Consider the following 23,884-nt stretch of genomic DNA (forward strand, 5'->3'; position numbering starts at 1 on the left):
TGGCAAGTGCCAAGTGCCACTGGAAGTACCACTGACTATAGGAAAATGGGACTCCTGCCTCCCTTGCCCCACATATTAATTCTGGGGCACCACTTTGAACCAACAGCCAACTCTACCAAGAACATAATAATAAAGATGCCCGTAGCTAGAGAGGAGAGAGAGAAAGAAAAAAAATGTTTGGACATTAGCAACGGCACCAGGTGTGCTCTGTGGAGGGAGCTTGGGATCCTGTGATACCTTCTGGGCTCCTGAGAAGGCGTGGTAGAAGCTAGAAACATAGGTCATGATGGCTTTCTCGTCAGGACGGGCAGTTCCAACAATGTCTGTCAAAAAAAACCTCACGTTAAGAGCATAATCAACTGACGGGAGGAAAGCAAAGGAAAGGGAGAACCACAACTGTCCAGGAGGCCTGCTGGGGTATATGCTTGTCATAGCAACTCTGCAGGGCTTCCCAGAATTCCCCAGATGATGTGTCTCTCTTAGAGGCCAGGGTCACCCTCCTGGTTCCCCTCCCTCATGATAAAATTGCTTCCAGGGTCTGCTCAGGCTAATGCAGTCATATATCAACGTGTCTTGTATCATAGCATTTCCCCATCCTGAGAACACTGTTGTGAATGGTGGGTTGAACCAATCCAAACTGGCAGCAGGTTGACATGGCTTTTATAGACGTATTATACTGCAATTCCTCCATGCAGTTCTTCAGGTAAAATGCTTTCTCCCTTCCTTTCCATGCCCTTGTCCTCCATTTCAACACAATGATAGCTTGAATTTCAAGAGTCCCTTTCACTAGTTTCAGGGTAAACTCAACACCTCCAGAGATCAGAATTAATGGTGTGGAGGAATGCACATTAGCTTCACTCCATGAGGGAGGAGAGTGATCAGGGAAGAGCAATGGGAGCTCATTCAAGGGCCCCTCTTCATCACTGCTAGCTTTGCTGAGATCTGACGCTAGATCCAGTTACTTCAGAGGAGGCTTTATTTCCTACAGAATGGCAGGAAGCACTTGAATCTGCTCCAGAAACCTCATGATTTTTTGTGACCTCAGCGTGATGAATGCGGGGAAAGCAAGACTCATCCCTGGGCATGGGAAATACTACCTAAGAATATGAGCATCCTCGTTACCCAAATACAGGTTCTCTGGGTTCAGATGCCCTATCTCCACCTTTCCCCTTTGTTCCTTACACTCCCTTATTTAACAAAAGCCTTTAGCTGCTTCTCCTGTCCAAACCAAGCCTGAAATGAAGCTTTAACACTGAAACGAGCTGTCTTCAGGCAAACAGCCAACAGCCAGTGAACTATTTCAGGTTGTTGTTCATACTTCAGGGTTACAGTTTTCAAAGTCTACTGCCGAGCTGGTCCTGACAAGGCTCTGAAAAGTAATCCTTGCTGGCCCAGTGGCCTCAGGGAAGCAGTCACAGTCAGTAGCAAAAGCACCTCTGAACAACATGGATCTCTGCCTTGGTCTCCAGATGCAGTCAGTGAGAGATCTTCATGCCCAACACTTCTGAGTAGTTGAGAAGCAGCAGTTTCTAATATCAATATCATGCCCCCAAAAGGAAGATCACCAGCAATGTGAGAAAGAGCCCAGAAAAGAAAAATTCTGGAGCAAAAGGAACGCAGTCGTACACCATATGTTAACTCAGTATTAAGCCTGGTTCTTGAAAGGGAACGCTTTAGTCAGGAGTGGATATAGCCAGGCGCTACTCATCTCCGCCTGGTGTGTCAGCCCCGGGTTAAGATCTCCACACCAGACTCGGAAGACTGAGTGGGCACAGGAGGAAGAGGGAAGCAGAACATATGATTCATTATTCCATTTTAACTTTTTCCCTATACATTTAAAACACAGTGAAGGAGGGAGCATTCAGAGGTTGCTGAATTCTTGTAAAATACCAGTCCACCTAGAAGTAGGAAATTTCTTGAGAAAAAGCAAGTTAAAAGCCACTGGGTTCTACTTTACCTTCTGCATCCAGCATCTTGGGAATATCCAGATATTTCTCAGCCACATCAAAAGCTGTGTTTAGATTTGTGAGAGGATCATCCTGGGAAAGAAACAGAGCCAGAGCATCAGCATCAACTTGTAACAAGGTCCGCAGCATTTCTCTCAAAACAGAGCTATTGTGCTTGGTTTCCTTCAGGTAACCATGCTGTCCAGACAAAATTTATGTGTGAATCTTCATGTAGCAAGATGAAATAATTAGCTTCTTTTTGAAAGCGGAGCCTGGAGACTCATGATATGATAATTAACACATAATCTATGCACTTGCAACAAGAAGGAATAATATATTTTTTCTTGAACCTAGCTTAAAGTAAAATTAGCTTCACATCATACTGATAGTAAACGGCCATATTTCACATTTACATCTCATGCTTATATTAAGTTTGCAACTTCCCTTTGAAAGAACTGCAGAACAGTGTATCTGTTAGAACATCTAAGCAATACTAAAATAGTAACAACATCTGCAACGGCTGCTGTCCTCAACTAGTGTACAGTTTGTTGAACACCAGTTGAGTGGGAGGAAGAGAAATGTTTTAAGAAATCTCTACAAAATAAATACATATAAAAGTACCCATTTTGTCTGAGTATTGTTTTTCCTTTTAGGCGCTGCACAGGACTTGTCATTTCTATTCATCTATATATTATATAAACCTTCTGCTGTGACAGGATGCACTTCAGATACAGACATCAATACACAGTAATCAAATCCTAAACAAAGCTAAATGTGACTTATCACATCATGAGTCATATCACAAAGGTAACTAGATTTTAAAGAGCCACACACGAGAATATGAAACACAGATGTCACTGGAAATGAAAGACCTCTGCAAACTGTTTCCAGCATTCAAACATAACGATCAGCAACAGGACACCTACCAACATGTATGAGACCCTCACATAAGCCTGATTTATATATTCCTGTATAGCTATGATACTTTGTTACTCTGAAGGATCAATCACTTCATGGATGACAAATCACATTTGGACTATCAGTTTCTAACATTGAGACAGGTGGCTTCTGCTGGAGGAAAGGTGGTGCATAAACTGTTAGTGTTTAGTCACCATGTTTGCTAAGTGTCTTTCAGGAAAGAGGAAGGATGGGGTGGTACTCTCCATATTGTCATTTGTGCCACTCACACTTGAGACGCACCTTAAAAATTAGGAAATAAGGCATACAATTATTTCATCTTCTTTGTAGAGTGGCATCCATGTCTCTGGTTCTCTTCTGTTTGAGATCATGTGCCTTTGCTTATTACATCAACTTGGAAGATTAAGCTGTGCCTGAACTCTAATCAACAGGCAATTTCCTTCGAACCCACCCAGCATGAAAGATGAAGCTAGGCAGGCAGGGTATGGGCATGCAGAAAAGTTCCTTTATGGCACTGGTCATTATGTAGCCCTCAGATTACTGCCTTCATGAAACCAGGAAAGTGAGCTATTCTGAAAAACAGTTTCCTACAGTATATCAGCATCATATTCCTTTGGGTGAATGTCTCCAGTAGACAGCAACGTTTGACCTACCAAAGTAAATCGCCACCAAAACAGACATGACCACTGATCCATATTTAGTCCACTGTGACAAGTCAATATTAAGTGAGGAAATGTTGCACAGGCATGCTGCAATGAAACCAGCAGCTGTCACATGTAGTAACAGGTCCCCACCTCAGTATCAAATAGTACTTTATCCTTATATTATACACATTTATTGGTGACTACATCAGATATATTATATCCACCTCTTCAGAACTTAGCAATGGTGCAGGCAGGGGATTTTTACTATCCTGCAGCCACAAGGAACCATCCTGTGCCATGGAATTAGAGGCTGGTACTATTTCAACCTCAGCCTACTTGTCTCCTGTTCCTGCTGTGGAGAAACCTCTATAAGCCCAAAGTGTAACCAAAAGCCTTATTTGAGGAGGTGAGACTAGCTGGTATATTACATACCTTGTTCACTATGTGTAGACAGAGCTTTAGCTCCATTTAGGAAGGAATAGTAACAGTCTTTCTTTCACTCAAGCACAGGAGCATCCAGAAATGCCACGTGGCAGCTCTCCTGCCAGTTTTCCCTTAGTCCATGAGCCATTTTCTACTTTTGTAGAAATGTCACCACCATTTTTCAGCCTATGCTGACCATAACCACCATGGCATTGCTAATGCCCTGACAGAGTGTTTAGTGTGTGAATACAGACCCTTCCTTAGCACAGACCCATTTAAATGAGCTGCCTGAAGATCTGTCAGCCCCTCCTGGAGGAAAGGGAGGAGGCAAAAATCACTGCAGATAGCTTTCCTATCAGTTTGCTATTAACAACACTAGCAGCAATGTTGCCAAAGGTTAAAAAGAAATTTTAAGCTGGAAGTTGGGAGAGGTTTCCTGATGGGAAAACTTACTGAGCTTGGGCACTCCCAAAGGAAGGGCTGGAAGTCTTAACATGTGGGAAACTGGAGACTCATCTAGATGAAGCTATCAGATTCCATATGTAAGAAAGATGTGTGATCACATAACCTCTTGGGGAATGAAGCTAAAGATAGTGCTACTGAAAGCAAGGTACCTAAATCCAAGACTAGGTCTGAGATAAGCAGGGAGCTAAACCTGAACAAGATCCTGTTCCCTGTGGGATAAACTTCATCCCTCATGGAGAGTAGAGCTGCTCATCACAAAGGTGTTGCTTCTTTGTGTAAGAGATAGGGTTTCCCTGAGGGCTTGTCCAAGACTACAACAGGGTCTCGAGCCCTATGAAATTCCTCCAAATTCTACCACTTTCAGTTCTATCCCATCGTACACAAGCTAATTATTATTTCAAAACCCCTGTTTCAGCTGACTCCCATGAAAAGGGATAAGATAGTAAAGACTGGCCTGGCAGCCCCAAGCCTCGCAGTGCAGCACTGCAGCACCACAGCTACAGGCATGCTTTAGGGACTCAAAGGCAGCAAACAAAAGCCAAGCCACCTGTCCCCTGATTTGTTCCACAGCTGAAACACACACCCCAGAGGAGCACTGACCTAGATAAGGTTCTGCAAAGGTGCCTCAGGTCCCACTCTGCTTATGTGAACACATAATAGAACAGCAGAGACATGAAGAGGAGCCGTAACTTCCTAGGCTCTAGCTGGGCCAAGCACAAGGAAAGCTATAGCTTTACCATGGAAGAACTACGTTGTTTTAACGGTGGCAGACAGCAAACCTGCCCTAAACAGATGCCCACCTGGCACATTCTCTGCTTTTGCTGACTAATGACTACCATGGCTCCTTCTCTTTCACCACAACCCTAACTCACATGGGGAGTTTTCTCCGCTTCTCCAGCTATTTCCAAGTCCTTGCAGCACACAAGGTTGCCACAGCAATTATTGCAGTGTGACATTAAAAACAAACAAACAAACAACTTCTATTAACTAGCAATCAGGAAAGGAGATGGAGGGGGAGGAAATTCAAGAGAGAGCAAGCACTTACTATATCTGCCAGAGCTGAAGACACTAGGAAAGAAATTCAATTGGTACAACTCACATTTTCAGGAATATCTGTAATAAATGCAACTAACACAGCAGTACACAGACTACATTTCTATGTGGACTACGGTATATGAAGGAGTGTCTGGGCCATCAGTCAACCATGGTACTTGATAAAAAGATGTGGCTCACAGTTGAGCTACGGTCAGGGGTAAAAGGAAGAAAGGAAACCCCATTTTCTGCACATGCTTCAGATGCAGACCAGGAGCTGAATCTCAAGATCTTATCTACAGTAAGCTGAGCAATAGCAGACATACATAGCTGAGGTGTCAGGGAATCACTGACACCAACCTGGGTGGACTTGCATCTTTTATTTTGGGGCCTGGACTATGCAAGCAACTTCAGCTAAGCAGTGCATGTAGGCAGAAAAGAATTGTGCTTGCTCCACTAATACAGCTAGACTGTGCTGATAAAAGAAGTTGCAAACTTTTGGGAAGAAGACATGCAGCCACACTGACTACTTTTTGCTAGCAAACACTGCCAATACAGGCTCTGTAGCATAGACACAGCCCCTGCAAAAGGAGCAGAAAACACTTAAACTGCACAATAACATTGCCCAAGTGGTAGGTATGATGCAGACCTCTTGGCAGCTTGGACTGATGTTCACTTCTTTATCTTACACATTTGTGTGTGTGTGCACACAGAAACACACGCAACATCAAAGGTGTAACTGAGATTGCATTAATCACTCCCTAGAGTTGGAAGAGACCTGCAGGTGGACCTCTAATCTACTATCCGCTGCTTCTCAGCAGCCTTTCTCATGTCCTTCTCTGCAAGATAAGTCCTCTGCAGGGCCAGAGATGATTCAAAATGTTGAGGTGGTTTTGTTTGTTTGCTTGGTTTTGAGAGGAAGGGGAGAGGGGAAGTGGGCTTTGAGGAGAAGGGCAAGAATTGGTTGAATTGAGCCAAACGGAGGAGAAAGAAGCAATAAAGGAAGAAACGAGTGACAGAAGCACTCCAGGCAAACACCATGTTTAGGAAGGTCAAAGACCTAGGCAAAAGGCAACTTCCCATCAGCACACATCAACTGCCAGAGCTAAAGGCTAGGTTATGAGCTAAGTTCTTCCAGCTATTTGCTCAAGATTTCAGCTGTGGTAGAGTTCTCAAACATGCATTTTATCTCATACCTTTAGAGTAATTGAGGCAAATCAACAATCAAAATGATACAGAAGGAGTCAGAAGACTGCAGGGGGGCAGAGGGAACTTGATGAAGGCAAGTGGAGAACAAAAGATGCTGGTTCCCTTTAACCTTACTCTAAGGAGGACAAATCCCTTCCCATCTAAATTGATTTTGGCTACTGCGACCACTCTCTCACCTTAAAAAGCCTGCAGGCAATATGACCAAATAACTTTCTTTTCCTCACTCTTTTTTCACTTGGGTTTGGCTTAGGGCTTTGTTGGTAACAGAGACTGCTGTAGCATTTACGCAGCTGGGTTTGTCAGACTCACATTACTTAGCTGCTTTTATTTTCTCAAGATCAGGCTCTGAAAATGTAGCTCTAATAATTCCTTTTTTATTGCTGCTGTTTAGGTAAACAGGTACAGTCTCTCCTCACTGTTTATTCATCACGTGCTGACTCCAGACACTAAGACTGATCAGATAATATAACTGACTGTTCTGCAAGACAGTAATGATCTAAAAGGTTACTTAAAGCAGATCAGGCATTGTACAATTCATTGCTTCAAGGATGCAGCTAATATGATTAACTCATTTACATATTGTCTGTTTGCACAGTGATCCAAGAGCCCAGGTCTATTAGTGACAGGCTCCTATGTTTATTTCCCTAGCTAACATCAAGCACGTATGCACTTCATAACACCCAGCCCGTGAGATGAGATGGTCAAACGTTTTGTGTATTAGCCTCAGTAATGACACGGAAATTATGCTCCACATGTGCCCAGATACAGTGAGACAGGATCTCAGCAGACTGCAGGAACGCCAGTAGGATGAGAACCCAGTTTGGTCTTCCATTGCCATGTTACGTCAGGATACTGCTGGCAGCACAAACAACTGAATACTCATTCTCATCATCGACTGAGAAATCTTGTCTCCAAGACACACAGGAAGCAAACTTTGGAGCGGCTAGATATCATGCTACCAATGGCAATTTTTAAAGTAAAATTGAGTGCTATGTCGAATGCTTTTCTGGCACCTGACACCTACATACTTGGAGAAGCCCGGTACTGCAGATAGCTCAGTGCTAAACTGGAAGCATGTGGCAAGTGTCCAGTGAGGGCACACAGACCCCCGCAATGAGCTTTTCATTTGAACACCAGGTAACTGGTTTCTATCCAGCTCTCCACAGAAATGCTAAGTCCGATTTGACTCACTAGTCTGTGACATTAGCACAAAACTAGTCTCACATTTGGTGTTAGTGAATTTGCCAGCTTTTGCTCATCAGCTGGGATTGAGACACGTGGGTCTCATATAAAGCAGTCTGAAAGCAGGAACTCATTAAGTTCATGCTTCACTAAGAAGCCTGAATGTACTGATTCATCCCTCCTTCCTTCCCCCTAATCCTGCAACTGCCAGCTTGTGCTGAAGTTCTTCAATTATGTTTATCAAGCTAATTCTTCTCCTTCTTTATTTCCAAGGAGCCAAGCATCTGGTCTGACAAAGAAGTTGAGTTGTACCTTTCGTAGTTTCCCGTAGTCGATGAGCTCTGGGCGGTGTCTATGAATTAAAGCGCAGAAACCAAGGCCATCCTTCCAACTACAAGAGAGACAGAAGAGAGCACAATGAACAATGCTCAGCCAGAGAGAGACACAGTGACAGGCATGAGCACGAGGGAAGGCACCAAGACAGCAGGATGACTAATTCTGGTTCAGTTTCTAGGTAACAGTGCTTCTCTAAGTGCTGGGAAGGAGGCATGTCTTGTACCTGCATGAGACTGCAATAAAGAGTCCTTTCAAACCCTGCAAAAATTCACTGTGATTAGGACTTGCCCTTTGCATTGCCACCTCCTTTTTGCCAGTTCTTTGTGCTGAACTCTGTGCATGTCCTGCAAGGACAGGTATAGAGCTCAAGCTTGAAAAAGGTGTAGATACAAGCCCTAAAGGAGGAACAAGTGTATTCCTTAGGGAAAAGGCCGATGTTCACAGCTAGCTCCACTACAGTACTGGCTAGCATGGATGGCACTTAAGCTCTAAAGATGTGCTTTAGATTTATATAGTTCATACAGCTCTCCAAGATGTGCTGGAAAAAGCACTATTATGCAGAATCTTCACTGGAACATCTGCCAATTTGGAAATGTTAAGAGCAGAGCAAGAAAACCTCTCATCCCTTCCCAACTCTGCCATACTACAAAGTTTCTGGTGCAGCTCTTATTTCATGTCCCCTAAAGTGTTTTGAGTTTTCACAGAGGAAAAGCTGCCTTGCTTAGCCCATGGCACATATAACTTAATGCTCCAAAGAACTTCATGAAAGCAGCAATTGTAACGAGAATGAGGAATTGGGATATAGGTACTTGGATCCTCTAATAACCTCTGCCTCTAATTTCCTAGGTGCCTGTCTGGACTGTGCTGTTACTGTGCAACATGCATCTGCATTGTCTTGGGAGGTCTGTCAGGAACATTGTTGAATATACCAAGAGACATATGAAAATAACACAGATTGTAAAGCTACGTGCTTGCTTGTAACTCACCTAATATGGAAGTTCTGGATGTTTACATTTTTGTAGGGGGCTGTCTTCCTCTGACACCATAACAAAAGTCCTTCTTTAGCAGATGTCTCTAGAGAAAGCAAGCACACCAACCAACTTATTTTCTTAGAAAGTAGGAGTCTCTGGGGCAAATGCTAGAAAAACATGATCAGTTAATCTTTGGTAGAGACTGCACTGAATTGTGCTTTATTTAATTTCATTTGTCAGAAAATTCCTTGTCTTGAAGACTCTACTGGGATAGTTTTGCTACTGTTATTTTCTTAATGAGGTTCAGTAATAAGGAGATAGCTTTTCAGGATTAGAGTTTTGTAGGACTTGTAAGAGATAGGTCCATTTTCAGTGCTAGTCCCTGAATCAACCTGCAAAAAAATGCAATAGATTCCAACATTGAGATGCTCTTAAAACCTCTTACAAGAAGAGGATGTGAAAAACTCTTCTCAGTACCCGGACAGAAATGTCAGTGAGATGACAGGGCAGCTTGGGAAGCTCCCTTGGATCTTCCAGTGACTCAAGAGCATGATCTGGGCCTCTTAAGTGGCACTGCTATTTAGTTACCCAGTTGTTCATTGTTGAATGGTGGCTGAAAAGAACTGAGATTTACCTTCAACTGAGATATCCTGAATGGCAAAACGAAGGATAATGGTCCAGATCATTCCAAGAGTCATTTTAACATTGCCATCCACAATTTCTATGGAAAAACAAGGCAGAGAGAGAATCAGTTGCAAGTGCAAATCCTAGTAAAACAGGAGCATTGAGCAGCATTTCCTTTTGCAGATGAGAGAACTGGAATTCCAGCTGAAAACTGTACATCCCCACCTCCCCACATGCTCTGCTGGTACAGCACAGTCTTGCCCAGTAATACCCAATAATCAGACTAGCTCTCTTGCAGTATAATACTGAGTATGAAACAGAAACTGATGATCCAGTAGACCAGAAATAAAGACCAATTTAGATCAGCGTAATTCCCCACAGGGGCCTAGAAGCACCTTGTTCAGGTTTAATTCTGATCACTTAGAAGCCATATAAGCCAAACTGGGAAAAACAAAAGCCTTCCTCTCTTACTCTGATATGCCTACTCCAAGTCACCTATATAACTGCCCCAGTGTAATTATACCAAAAGAACCAGTGAGACTTCCCATTGCAGATGAGGTCTGGCAGCTCATTTTGTCATGTGAAGAAGACACTACCAAGAAAATTTAAAAAATAAATAAGAAAAATAATAACAATTAAAAAAAAAAAATCATAATTTTAATTTCAAACAAGCCTAAATACAACAGACTGCCTGTATAGGACTTCTTCTGGTCATATAATTTCCAAAAGACACAACACAGCATTCCTCAAAGTACACACATCCTGCTTGAAGACGAAGCAAGGACTCATGCTGACCGGCCTGAGCAGACCACAATATAAACTAAGATGGTAAGCAGGCTGTGGACTCTGCAATATAAATCAGCAAGGGTCAACAATTTGTAGATTTTAGAAAGCGACTGCTTGCATGTGTGAGATATGATCTATTAGGATGGGGAATCAAGGTTCTGGGGCGAGGTACTGGGGGAATGCTGACCCAGAAATGCGCTTACCACCATGTATAGATTAGCACCAAACAGTCTAAACAGTGAGCAGCTGGGCCTCAAGTGCTGATCCTTAGCATCTACAAAAATTCCACACAGACTATATATAGACATTATAAAATTTACAGCCTTTGCTTTTTGGATAGTGAAACTAGCTGAGCTGCCTTCTCCTACTCATTCTCTGGCAGGATCCTGCACAGCAGAAGGATCTTTCACAAACTGACAAGTTACAAGAGTATCTTCAGTAAGAAAAGGGTTAGAATTAACCTACTGTTTGGAGGTAGAATAATTCAAGTCCTAACAAGGCTGCCAGAAACCATTTTTGTACTACTGTAGACACCTCTGTGCCACTGCTTCAATAAAGCTGCCTGGCAGGAACACATTGTGCTCTGGGGCAAGTAGAAATATGCAGTATAGGCAATTGCCACCTGTCTGGATCCTGTCACAAAAGTAACAATATTTGAAATTTTCCTTTTAAGCTGTTAAAAAAATGCTTTTCATCATATAACTTTCAAAACGTGAACCTCAGTGTATTCAAAACCAAGAGACAAGTAGCACACACCCCAAACATTTTGTTTCAGAAGCTGTGTCCATCTGGTCCAAATTCCTGAAAGCTTGTGACTCCTCAATACATGCAGTGCAACTTCCAGTGTAAATCAGATGGATAATCTCCAGCTGTGTTTTGACATACATCTGCATTATGGATTTACCAGTTTAAAAGACAGACAACAACACATGCCACCTTGTTCTACTGCAGTAAACTCCTGTCTGCTCCTTTCTGCACTTAAAAGTACACACAAATATCTTGGTGGGGCATCGTTTTGCCCAGAATTAAATAGTGAACAACTTCTCCCTGCAGTATAAAAGGACTACAGTTATTGTTGCTGGCATGGAAAAATGATGTTTGCCTGTTTACAGATTAATTTTTTTACAGGTATTTTGGAGTCAGGGGGTTGTCCACTAGGCTGATGTCATGTGATGACAAGTATATTCAGTTCTGTACTTTTTGCATTCTCTACCCCTCCAATAAAGCAATACAATCAACTGAAAGGAAAATCTTTACTGTTGTTACAAATACCTGACATACTACAGCTAAAACACAAAAGAAAGCTTCCATGTTTTCACCTTGTTTGTTTTGTTCATGTGATAGATCTTTGTGGGGATTTGCAAAAAGCAAAAAAACCCAACGCTTGTAAAACCACAGCAGTTGGCAGGAGGACCCTAGGGTATATTTAAGATCTGAAACTCTTTATTTTAATGGACTAGATTAAAATCTGATAGCAATACTTTAATGTTGAAAATGCTTTATGGACACTAATAAATCAATCAGTGAGCTGAAATAGGTAATTAATATTACTGTTCCATTGGTTTTAATTGGAAGTAAAGGTCAAGATACTTACATAAAACCAGATGGCGTTAAGTTGCTAATGTGGCATTAGAACTCAGCCCTATGCTCTGGCCACATTCTCAAATTCCAGTTTTATAAAGTTAGCTGGTGGAGCTAAGGTGGAAAGCATCTCTTCGTCCCCAGTCCTCTTCATTGCATTACTGATTTAAAAAGCAATATCTGTGTTCCCAGCTCCAAGGCAGATTTAACTAAACACACCATTCCCAGTCCTTTTCTTCTCCTCCTTTTTTTTTTGGTTGTTATTGTTGGTTTTATTTTGAAGCAGGCAAGCATTTCTCATTTCTAGAGCTAAAAATCTCCTGGCAACCTGGTTACGAAGTCAGCAAACCTGATAGGAAAGGCCATATCCTCTTTGGCCCTCGCTCACTTGGTTTTCCACCCGTGCATCTCCCAGTGCCAGCCTCCTTTTCCTCTAGAACCCCTTCAGTGCCTTTCAGCTGCTGCCAGCCTCTTTCTAATATAGCAGAATACAGCCAAGAAACAAAATTGAAAAACGTGGTTGCAAAACAGGTTTGCATGAAGCCTTCTGCTTCCTGGTGATGAAGAGAAAGAAACTCCAGGAATTGTTAAAAAGTTGAAGGTAACGCTACAAAACTAGGACAACCTAAGGCTTAATAAAGCTGCTGTGTTTGTTCCCTGCTGATACATGCAAGGCTCAGTAATGTGAGAGCAATTCAGATATTAAAAGGCAAATAATCAGACAGTATCTTCTGCCTCACTATGCTTTCCAAGTGCTCTTCCTAGGCAGGACCTCTGCAAGTGTTGTCTGCATGTCCTCCACCACCAACAGCTGCTGTCTGAACAGCAGCAGCAAGAACACATTATTGTGATTTACATTCAACTTGGGGGTGGATTAGTTGCTAGCTAAAGCTGATGAGGCATCTGCATCCACTGGAAGGAAATTTTTTGCACCAGTGAATATGCTTCCACTGAGCTCCCGTTATTGTACCAAATACCAGGAAAAAAATATGCAAAAAACGACAGTACTCTCATCCATTTGTTTGACAGTCAATTAAGTCTGACAAATATTCAGTCCTTAGGTGCAAGACTGGCTGGCTACATAGATGTGCTTTTTAAAATGCATGAACTTATTTTGAAAAACGCAAAAACAGTTAAGTGTACTTTTCTGCCCTAGCCTGGGTAGTTAGAAGCAGAGTCAATGCAACAGAAACTGTGATTTCCTCTGGCTACTTCTGAGTTGCCCACGAGAGCACAGCTGCTGCTTACTCCATGGAGACAAGGAGTCGCAGGGGATGAACAACTGGCAGGATAGCGTTATGACCTGGGAACTGGAGAGACAGAGCGACAATTGTAACATAAAGGCTGCTCTGCATTTTGTTTATCCTAACAAAAGCCAAATAAAGCAGGATGAGCATCCACACCCCTATCTTCAGGCAGCATGTTACTAACGATGGTCCAGCCAGATTTAGGACAGTTGGCTGGCATTGTTGATGGGGGTGTAGATCTCATCTCCCTAACTGTGAGCAGGCAGGAGACAGGGATAAGTATAATGCTATGTTTCGCCCACTAACATGGAGTTGCTGGCCTTCCTCTTTCCACTGTAAAATGTATGCTTGCGCTGCCTGGTGCTTCACTAGGTGTTTTGCTCAGATGGGACTTCTGCAATTGTTGAAATCTTTAAGCTTTATTTCTCCTTTCACTTGCACAAGTGAGACTAGGGATCAGTTCATCCAAAGCTATCCTTATGCTGAACTGAGCCACATCTGTTTAAGAAAGCAGCAAATTTCTATGCAGATTGGAGGTGCAAATAAAACAGTCTTAGGGTCACATACCTGACCTATTCAGTCTGTTAAATCCCAGGAGCATTTGACACCAGTATGGAATTTATTACAGCAAAAGAAGGCTCCTGAGGTGTCAAATGACAGTGAGGTTTAAAAGCAGATGAAAAACCATTTGGAAGCTGCACTAGGCTAGAGACTTCCTTGATCCAGATTTACACAGATCTGCTATATGCCACAACTGCTTTGATCCCATGGACTCTGGCTAACAAAGATGTTTAGAATCATCTTGAATTGTTAACAGGCAAAGATAGTTGTAAAAAGCAGCTCTTAACCCTCATTTCTTATTCTGTTTGCTTAGTTCATCCTCCATTTAATGTGGACATGGAATATATCCTGTACTTATGCAAGTGTAGGAAATCCTCTTCAACTCTGGTTCTTGTTCACTGGGACATGGCTGCAGAGTTTGGCTTGTAAACAGCAGAGAGGGATCTTTATTTGATGAAATCAGAGACAAATGCTACGAAAACATTTTTGCTGGCTTTAACACAGATTAAGCACGAAGTCTCAACAAGGCTTAAGCCAAACTGAAAGACCCCATGGGATTATTTCTGGAGCTTATTTTTAACCAGAAAAAAATAATAATAAATAAAGCCAGGACATTGATGGCCAATGCAATTTGTCTGATGTATACAGAGAACTACAGCTGCGTTGCAGATCCTTCACACAGGACCCTTCTGCTCAGCAGATACTCACAGATGGAACAAGCAACCTTGAGGTGAGGAGTGTGCTACCCCAGCCAGTACCACCATACTGCTGTGGGATCGTGTTTTTCTCCTCTGGGGGAAAAAACACCTGGAAAACTTCCTAGACCAGTCCAATCTGACTGAGGCATGTACAGCTCATTTTCTTGGTGCAGCGTTATGACTGCCTCATTGGCTTTTATCTTCTACTTTGCTGCTGCACAATGTCGTCTTAAAGTCTGAAAGCCCTTAAAATTCATGCTCCAGGAAGGCTTATAAGCCCTTCAATGGACTGAGTTGCTGTTGTGCCATTCAAAGGAAGGGTCAGTTTTTATAGCTGATACGTAATTTACTGTACACCAAGCACCTGGATGGAATGGGCAGAAGCCCCTGCAGCAGGTTATGTTTCCTGGTGACAACCAGAGTGGCCTGAGCTGGGTCTGTGTGCAGGGCAGGCGCTGGGGTGGGGCAGCCCACACTGTGTGATCACTTACATGGCCTGAGCTGGCATCACAGCACAGGCCCAAGCACTCTGTATAAAAATCGCATCTAACCTTGGTCTAAACTTTAATGCAGTGCTACCTTTGGTAGTATAAAGAAACCTATATGGGTTCACCACGCAGCTGCATGGGCAGGGGAGGTCAGGAGCGGTCAGGAGCACTGTTTACACTGACACAGACCATAGCTTCTGTCACAAAATGGCAACTTACAGCCTATTTCTGAACAAGGTAACTGCCATGAATCCATCCTGAATAACTGGGCCCTGGAGTTCTTTGGTCACAGACCATTTTACTTGCAAATGATTTCTAATTGCTATGAGGGTACAGTCACAGCTGATTCAGGAACAGAGATCAAAAAAGGAAAATTCCAGTGGAAGGAGAGGAAAAGGCAAACTAATGCCAAGGAGAGCAGAAACAGGAAAAAAATAAAAGGGAACATAGTAGGGAAAATAGGTTTTAAGCATGCTCTAGACTCCCAGAAAGATCCAAAAGTCTGTCCAAGATCCAAATGACAGCAGGAGCTGTCTTAAGGCAGAAGACCTCCAGCTCCAGGTCCAGCTTCCAGTTTGAAAAGGGTCCCATACAGATATGGACTACTACATCAGACACTGGATGCATCAGTCTTTTTTGTAAGGGCACAAAATGACCTTAGATATGCATTTGTAGTACATAAACAGTACTCAGGGCCAGCAACACACTCAGGTTGCTCCTGTGGAAAAAGCTGAGAAAACTGAAGAAAAGTTTTACACCCAAAGTATCGCATAATTGAGCCATCCACCTCTTGTATTTTGCTCTTAAATACCAATCACAGTAAAGGAGTGTCTGCAATGTGCCTGGACACTAGTTTCAAATTGTTCCAAGGTCTTCATAAAGTTAAAGCAGTACATTGAGGTAAAGGTGTCAGCAAGGCAAACATAAGCCCCCATAGCAGCTGAGGTATTCTGCCTGATCTGATACAAAACAAGTGGACCAGAGGAGATGTCCCTAAAAGCATGCCTGAAAGGCCAAAACTGGGGATGGCATGCCAATGTGCTCTGACCTCCTGGGCTAAGAACAGGCAGGGCTCAGCTCTGCAGCCCCACAACTGTCCTGGAGGAAGAATGCTCATCCAGAACGGTATCATGGGCTCATTTCCTGGCTCTGTCATGAGTTTCCTTGGAGAAACCACGTATTTCCATCTGTAAGATGGAGATAACAAACCTCTCTCATTTTCTGTGGTCACTGTAAAGACAAACCTAGAAATACCACAAAAGCAGAGTGTCTCCACAGCAACACTGACAACATGAGTCCATAGGCAGGACTTACACACAGGTCCAGAGCAGAGGAAAACAAGTGTCATGAAAACACGATCCAGATGACAAGTTGTTATGGTTTATAAAAGAGCAAACTACCTTAATAACCTGCAAGCCCTTCTGGGTTTTAGGTGACATATCTGCAAAACACCCTCCATTTTCGCTAAAAAGACAAAAATGCTACACAAACCCCTGCTGTCTGCATGATCCGCAAGTTTGTCTTGAGGGTGCTGCCCACAATGGTCTCTACATGATGATACACTGGTTCCAGCCAGAGCACCCAGCTTTCTGGGGTGCACAACAAGAAGCCTGGAAGCTCTGAAAATTGAAGGCTCTGGGATCCTTGACCTGTGCTGAGGCCTACACTTGGCTTTGGCCCATGAGATGTCCTACAGCAACAGAGGATCTTTCCCAGAGCTCTGCAACAGGCTAAATACAAGCATCTGCTGTGCTTCAATTTAGACTTTTCTTCATTTGAGAAAGAAACATCCCAATTAATCTGTTCCTGCCGCTGCTCAATGTTTTTCTTAACTCACAAGAACCAGGAGAAAAGCAGGAGAATCTGACCAACAAGCCCAAGTGGGAATCAGATTTGGCATCTTGGTGTGAAGGTGGGATTTAAATCCAGAGTAAAGGTCTAATACCTCCCCCCTTTTCCTCCATGGCTTGTTCTACAAGGACATGGCAGGGCTAGGGAGGCACAAAGGGAAATGACATCTAGCCATGAGAGAAAGGCAATGGCTAAGCAAAGGTTGGGCCCAGACAAATCAGCTGGTTTCTTTACCTTCTGCTCCAATAGATACTAGTTTGACTCCTTTGCTAGCAATGAAATCCAAGGCCTTGTTCACGTTGGATATTTTGTGCACTCGCATTTTGCCTCTTTCAGGCTTAGCCAAACGTTCACCTAAGAAGAAAAGAAAAAATGAAAGTATTAGAAAACAGTTTTGAACCCTTTCTTTCCTGGTGGGTGTTTCCCCATGCTGGTAGCTCCTGCTGCTCAGCCAGATGGAGATGGATCTTCCTGCCTCCTTTCTTGACAGTGAAGGCAGGACGGCCACACTCAGTGTTAAGTACCCGCAGAAAGAATCAGACAGAGAAGTATATTTTTGTTGCACCTCAGATAATTTAAAAACGGGGGAACTGTTGGCACAGAGTCCCTTCCACAAGAGGTTTATATCAGAGGTGAAAAAGTCCTTCAAAACTACACTGACCAAGGCAGTACCATTAACCACAGATAACGGTGGAAATGGCACAAATTTCCCACCCCCACGAAGACAGGTGAGGAGGTCCCTTCCAGCATTTACAACATCCAGTTTACAAAGCAAATCTTTCCTCCTTGGAACTCCCTACAGTCAAATAATATGAGGGTATCTTGTCTTTTCCCCAGTCAGGATACAGACCTCCTGCCTCTCTATTCTCTGCACTGAATGGACACAAGTGCCTGTATCAGGAAATTAAACTGCTTCTTTGGCAAGTGGCTTTATAACTGTAAGGACTGTCATCTCGATTCCTTTCCATTTCATGTCTGATGTATTTCTAACTCTATACAATGACCTCTTACACGGTGGTATGCATTTAAAATGTTTATAATGAGGGAGAGAGAGGGAAGCAGCCTAGCTCCCAGGTAAGACCAGGTAAATCTCTGATCGAAATGAGTCCTGACTGGAACAAAGCTGGAAGATTTGGAAAAGCACTTTCTTTACCCCATTTATTTGAAAGAGTTGCATTAAGTGCAGTCATGCCCCTCTTGATAGGCTGCCTGTAAATATGTTCACAGCCTACATTTACTAACACTAACCTGACACAAAGAGTAAGCAAATTAAAGCTTGGACAGACAAGTGGGCTTTTCAAACGAACACTTGATAGGAATATAATTAGACAGGACAGCAGGAACCACCTGTGACACACACCACCAAAGAGTGAGCAAAGCCGCCACTTTCAGGCCACAAGCTCCAGAATACGAAAAAGATCTAAACAAAATGCAAGCAAGTTTTGCACTTTGGAAAAAAAAGTTAAGGAATAATTTAAAAGAGATCAAATGGGCAAGTCTATGCAAGTAATTACTCACTTGACCTATTCAGTTCCAAAAGTCTCCAGCTATATCTTGAACCTGAATATTTAATTCAATGAGAGCTGACTCAAAACCTTTATTTGAGGCTTAAGGCTGAGAAAGAAAAGTACTTTTTTAAATAACTCTTTCTTCATACTAAAACTGGATGGCTTGTTTCCCAACAAAGGTGTGAGGAAAAGCTAAAAGGGAGAAAACCAGATTATTGCCATAGACATAACCTATAAAGAAAAGAAGTCTGGAAACGAAAAATCCTCTAAAAGTGTTTCACTGATTACTGTAGGCTGGTGTCATTAGCTCTCAAGCTTAAGGATAAAAACAGATTCACTTTCAAAATGAAACACTGATGTCTGACAATTTAAGTAAAAAGATGTATTTATGGTACTACCTCCATCCTAGGATTAAAAAGAATATTTTGCTTTAATGGAGCCTCAAGTACATGTCATGGTACGTTGCTTTCTTTTTCCATTTGGATAATGCTAGTCATTCTAAATAAAAGTGGAAGCATTTTTTGTGACAGTTTCACAATGACTTTTTTACTTATAGTTTCACAATAGACTTAAGCAGACTTATGCTGCCAAATGTCAACAAATGGGTTGAGCCAGCTAAAAAAATAACCATTTTCTTCAGCTGATGTGACTGTAAACTAGCCTTACAAGAAGAAAAATAAAAACAAGAGGTTAGGTTTCACTGCGAACAGCAAACTGATCCAATTCACCTTGTGGCCGCATTATGTGTATCACCATGTGCATCTGAACTGCTCTCCCTGGGGCTGGGGAGAGCAGGAGTGTTCCCTCTGACAGCAACGCAATACTGGAGCAGTTGATGGTGATTGAAAAACTGCAGTCTCCCTCTCTCAAACACCACCATAGGATATTTGCTTTAGAATCTTTTTTAACTTCAAAAGTCCCAAAACCCAATGGCTATTTCCTCCAGACTTGGACTTCATTACAAATTCAAATTTCCAGAGAAAAGCTTCATCTGGTTCCATGCCATACATTATTAATGATGTAGACTGTTAAAAGGGAAGCCTGGTAGAAATATGTTCTACTTTCAGCTATTTGCATCATTGCTTTATTTCTCAGTTCTGCTCCCAGCTGAGACAATGAAAATGGTCTACTCGCTTCCATTCTCTGGTTCTCATGTACTAGCCCAAGGCTGTACTTTAAAAGCCAAACAATGCAAGGAAGTGTTGGCACAGAAGTTGTTTACAGCAAATTTGTTTAGGAAAAAGTTCAATTAGTCATTCCTTCTGTATGGGGGGGGAGAAAAAAGCACCTTATGACTTTATTTTAAAAGTACTAAACGTGAGCTCAGTCTTTTTCAGTCTTGTAGCATTATTTTTGAAATGGCTTTGGCAGGGAAGGAATGCACGTGGTGAAAAAGGAAAGTATATCTTCTGGGGCAATATTTAGGGAGGGCCCCCAACTGTTACTTCCCACCACAGAGGCCAACAGGAGAGGACTCACAATGAGGAAGTCCCCAAACTGTCCCTGGAGCTTTCCAGCTGCACAGTGGCTGGGGGACCAGGGCGGCTCTGGCTGAGCTGGGAGGGGACCTGTCAGCAGCACAGCTCTCCAACAAAAGGTACCGGGCTGCATAAAACTGAGGTGCTCTCCTCTAGCAGAACATCACTGCTTCTCATACTTTGGGAAGTGGCGTCAGATGGGAAAACTGCTTCCTAACTGCCCTAGCTGCCTGGCAGCGGTGTGTCCCTAAGGACACATGGGAGGGTTTGCCCTGAAACAGGTGTCCCACAGCCACAGCAGCACAGTCCCTCTCCCATCCTAGGGTCCCCAGCAGCTCCCCTGATGGAGGGTCCTCCTTCCTCCCACAGCAGCACAGCGCTGCAGCAGGGGCAGAGGGAAATGGCGATGGAGATTGCGCCCCCTCCATTCCCACACACCCCAGCCAGGCAAAGGAGGCGCTTGGCTCCATACAGCTCTCGGCGAGCCCGGCCCAGTGCTCTAACAGCTGAAGGCTCTTATGGCCATCATCCTCTGGGCTAGATGAAAAGATCAGCCTGCCACAGAGCAACCCTGCCCACACCAAATTCCCATCAGCAGGCTCTGCAGTCCCCCAAAATATAGGAAGAGGAAGGTGTGGAGTGAGCCAAGAGCTGAAAGAAAAGGCTAGACACTGGAACTGGAGGGCTAAGAGCCATCCAGAGACTCACCCTTTTGGCAGGTGATCAGTGGGAACCATGGCAGGAACATACAGGTGAGCCCTTGCCAACCAGCAGGAGACTCCTTTACCCCCAATGCTGCTCTCGGGCTGGGCTGCTGCTTCCCCAGCTATGGGCCAAAGGGGCTACTAGGTGGGCCAGCAGCTGGAAGGAGGCTCTGTGAGAGCAGCATGACTCACAACTGGAAACGGAGCCATCAACGATGGAAGTAAAATGGTTAAAAAACCAACTGTGCTTAATTTCTCCTCTTTTGCCACTCTACCTAGGAGAACTGCGCTTCAAGCTTCTGCTGGCTCTAAGGAAAGGATGTTCAGTCGTTTGTGTGTGAAGGACTATGGCCTCTGGTGGGATGCAACCCACAGCAGCTCCCCATGCCTTTGCCCGCTGGACACCCCTCAACAGGCTGCAGGCACAGAGCCGCTCTGCGGTGCGTGGGGAAATGCTGTGCCTGCACCACCAGTGCACTTGGAAGCCATTAGCTTCTTCCCAAACAGGTGGGTCTGACAGGCCCTGCTGGTAGGCTCCCAAAGGGACAACAGGAAAGGAAGAATGGGAGTTGAGGCAAGGAAATTAAGGAGAGATAGAAGACACACTGCTTTAGCACCGAGCCTCATCTACCCTCCGCTGATCATGCTTCTCTCCCCTTCGGTGATTAGAAACTAAGCAATCAAGGCCCAACTGCCCGAGCTTCCCCACTGCAGTCCCTCCTCTGCAAGGGAACATAAGTACAGAAAATAAACTAATAGGACTCTGCCACCTCGTTTCCTACAGGCACTGCAGAAGCAATGTGTGTGCTGCAAAGCTCTGATATTTTGAACTCTGATCCCTCCAAACCACCAGCATGGGCAAAAGCCCTGAGATTTTATCCTCTATTCATAAATTCTGAAAAACACATACACTGACAGCATCTTTGCAGGAGCTGGCAAAGGCAAAGAAAGGAAGGGAGGGGCAGAGGAAAGGCAGTCTGACTGCTTCTATCATGGCAATTTTATTGGAAAATGTACCAAGAAGGTCAGGAGTGCAAGTCACTGAGTTACTATTACTGGCTCAAAAGCCACCAAAATAAAATCTGTGAGCATTCAACCCCAGTTTCATACAGACAGCCTTATCCCCCCTTGATGCCTCACACAATACTTTACACTAAAGTATTTATTTCATCAGCACATCAATAGGGATTACTGCATATACAAAATAATCCCTGGGAAATATCTGTCAAGTAGTGGGACATTTGTGATAGGAGCGAAAACAAATCTGACCTAACTTGTTCCTGTCACTGTTTTTATTTCAGACTCTGTTTTCTGGAATTTTGCTTATCCTTGGGATTTTTTTTTTTCACTGAAGGCTTGAGCGCTGAACTTGGATTGAAACTAGAATGGAAAAACTTCAGTCACAGCTGAAACTGAATGACACAAAAGATTTACTGGTTTGACTTCTCTCTTCCAATAACTTTTATCCTAATCCCACTGTCATGTGGCTTTGGTATGATTTGCCAGTGCAGCATTCCCACACTCTTCCCCGAGCCGCTTCGTCAGCCCTGCCAAGCAGTAAGAGCTGTTGCCTGAGCCTTCACAGGAGGCTGTGCATTCCTGACGGGCAGAGGAAAGCAGAGAGGCAGGAGCAGGAATGCAATGGGCAGCCTGCACAGGCCATGAGGCTTGGAGTACATTCCAAAAGCAAATTAATGGTCACTGCTGGAGACAAGATATTCATTAGGGAGAAATTTGTTCTGAATCAGAAAGCAGCTGTTCTTATATTCCAGAAAAAACTGCAGCATTACAGCCCTTGCTGTCCCTATTCTGTGGGAAAGGAGGAGGACAGATTTCAGAACGGAGATGCTCAGGACACTTGAGAGCACCACACAGAACCTCTCTCACCTGAAATGACTTCCAGAAGTAACATGAGTTTAAGACCATCCCTGAAATCTTCCTCTATGTTCTCAATCTGTGTCCCAGCCTTGCGGAGGTGAGAATTACACCATGCTGTAAATGTCTAAAACACAGAAAGGAAGAAAAAAAAAAAAAAAAAGAGTCAGTCATCATCTCAGAAGCCAAACAACAGTTCAGAACCAAAGCAGTGCTGCTAGGTATCCGTGACAGAGATTCAAATCCTGCTTAGGTTATCATCTTTCCACCCGCTGTCCTTGTAGAGCACAAGCATTAGTATCTAAATATGTACCTAAATATCCAAAGAAGTTGCAGGGTGTTCCCATGACAGAGGGAGTCTGAGAAAGAAAGTCACTTCATGGTTCCAGCATGTCTGATCTTCTGGAGAGGCTGCTATGATTTGTGTTTGGTTTAGAATACCCTGAAACTGATTTTAAGGCATGCTAAGTGCTCAGATTGCTAGGGACTCCAGTATTAGACGACACACCTTAACATAGTATGAAGGAGAACAGAAAACAGCATTCCAGATTTTTACACAGATTCTTGAGGAAAAAAACAAAACACACCAACATTTTTTACGGCCAACTGCCTCTTGGCAACTCAATCCCCAGCAAACACTGCAGCCCTTAGACAGCAGGAGTGTGCCGAGCTCCTCAGCCACACAAACCACGGCCCAGTAGTGTCTGTCTTGCTGCCTCCATTCTCACTGACTCACGACTAAGCAGAGCTCCCTCCCCTCGGTGACTGTCGCACCTTCCCTATCCCCTAATGTGGAGGAGTAAACACTGTCTGAATAATGACGCTATCACCTGTCTCAGCAGAAGTGCAGGTCCTAGAAAGGATAAGAGTTAAGCATTACTTAGCGACACCACTGTCCAGTACAGTCCTAAATTCCCAATATTTGAGAGCCTTGGGCAGAAGGATCATTGCAGCCACCTCAATGATAGACATCACAGCCACTCTGTAATTAGTGATACTATACATCACCACTAGAGTAATAACGTGAGTTTGAAGTGCAGGAAGGACTGAGGTCCAAAGTACAACATAGCCAGTGGCACTCAGGCTAAACAAAACTCTTTTTGGAAACATCTTCTGACCTCAAGTGGTCAAGATAAGAGGATCTCTTATATGAGAGAAATGAATTTCACCACAGCTGATGACAAAACACATTTTCTGCGGTTGCGATCTGTCAGCCCATGTTCTGAACAATGGGCCTGTGAGGCACTGACAGGGAAGAGACCATGTCATCCAACAGATGTGCTAGTAGGGATTATCTCAAAACAGCACCATGTAAACAGATCTAAAAAGAGTGCTACCATTAAATGGTGAGAACACA

General features: G+C 43.5%; 1 protein-coding gene across 3 annotated transcripts in view; it reads right to left on the bottom strand.

The window, feature by feature from the left end:
* Window positions 1–23,884, bottom strand: part of ACTN1 (actinin alpha 1) — a 91,534-nt gene that overhangs the window by 24,855 nt on the left and 42,795 nt on the right. For all 3 annotated transcript variants that reach the window (XM_065635069.1, XM_065635068.1, XM_065635070.1), the window contains exons 2-8: window positions 22,540–22,654; window positions 17,197–17,316; window positions 9,761–9,847; window positions 9,142–9,229; window positions 8,132–8,210; window positions 1,958–2,039; window positions 238–323 (exon numbers count right to left, since the gene is read on the bottom strand). In XM_065635069.1, the coding sequence (XP_065491141.1) occupies window positions 238–323; window positions 1,958–2,039; window positions 8,132–8,210; window positions 9,142–9,229; window positions 9,761–9,847; window positions 17,197–17,316; window positions 22,540–22,654 (657 nt within the window). The remainder of the gene's footprint in view (window positions 1–237; window positions 324–1,957; window positions 2,040–8,131; window positions 8,211–9,141; window positions 9,230–9,760; window positions 9,848–17,196; window positions 17,317–22,539; window positions 22,655–23,884) is intronic.

This window comes from Caloenas nicobarica, chromosome 5 (assembly GCF_036013445.1).
Source record: "Caloenas nicobarica isolate bCalNic1 chromosome 5, bCalNic1.hap1, whole genome shotgun sequence".
NCBI lineage: Eukaryota > Metazoa > Chordata > Aves > Columbiformes > Columbidae > Caloenas > Caloenas nicobarica.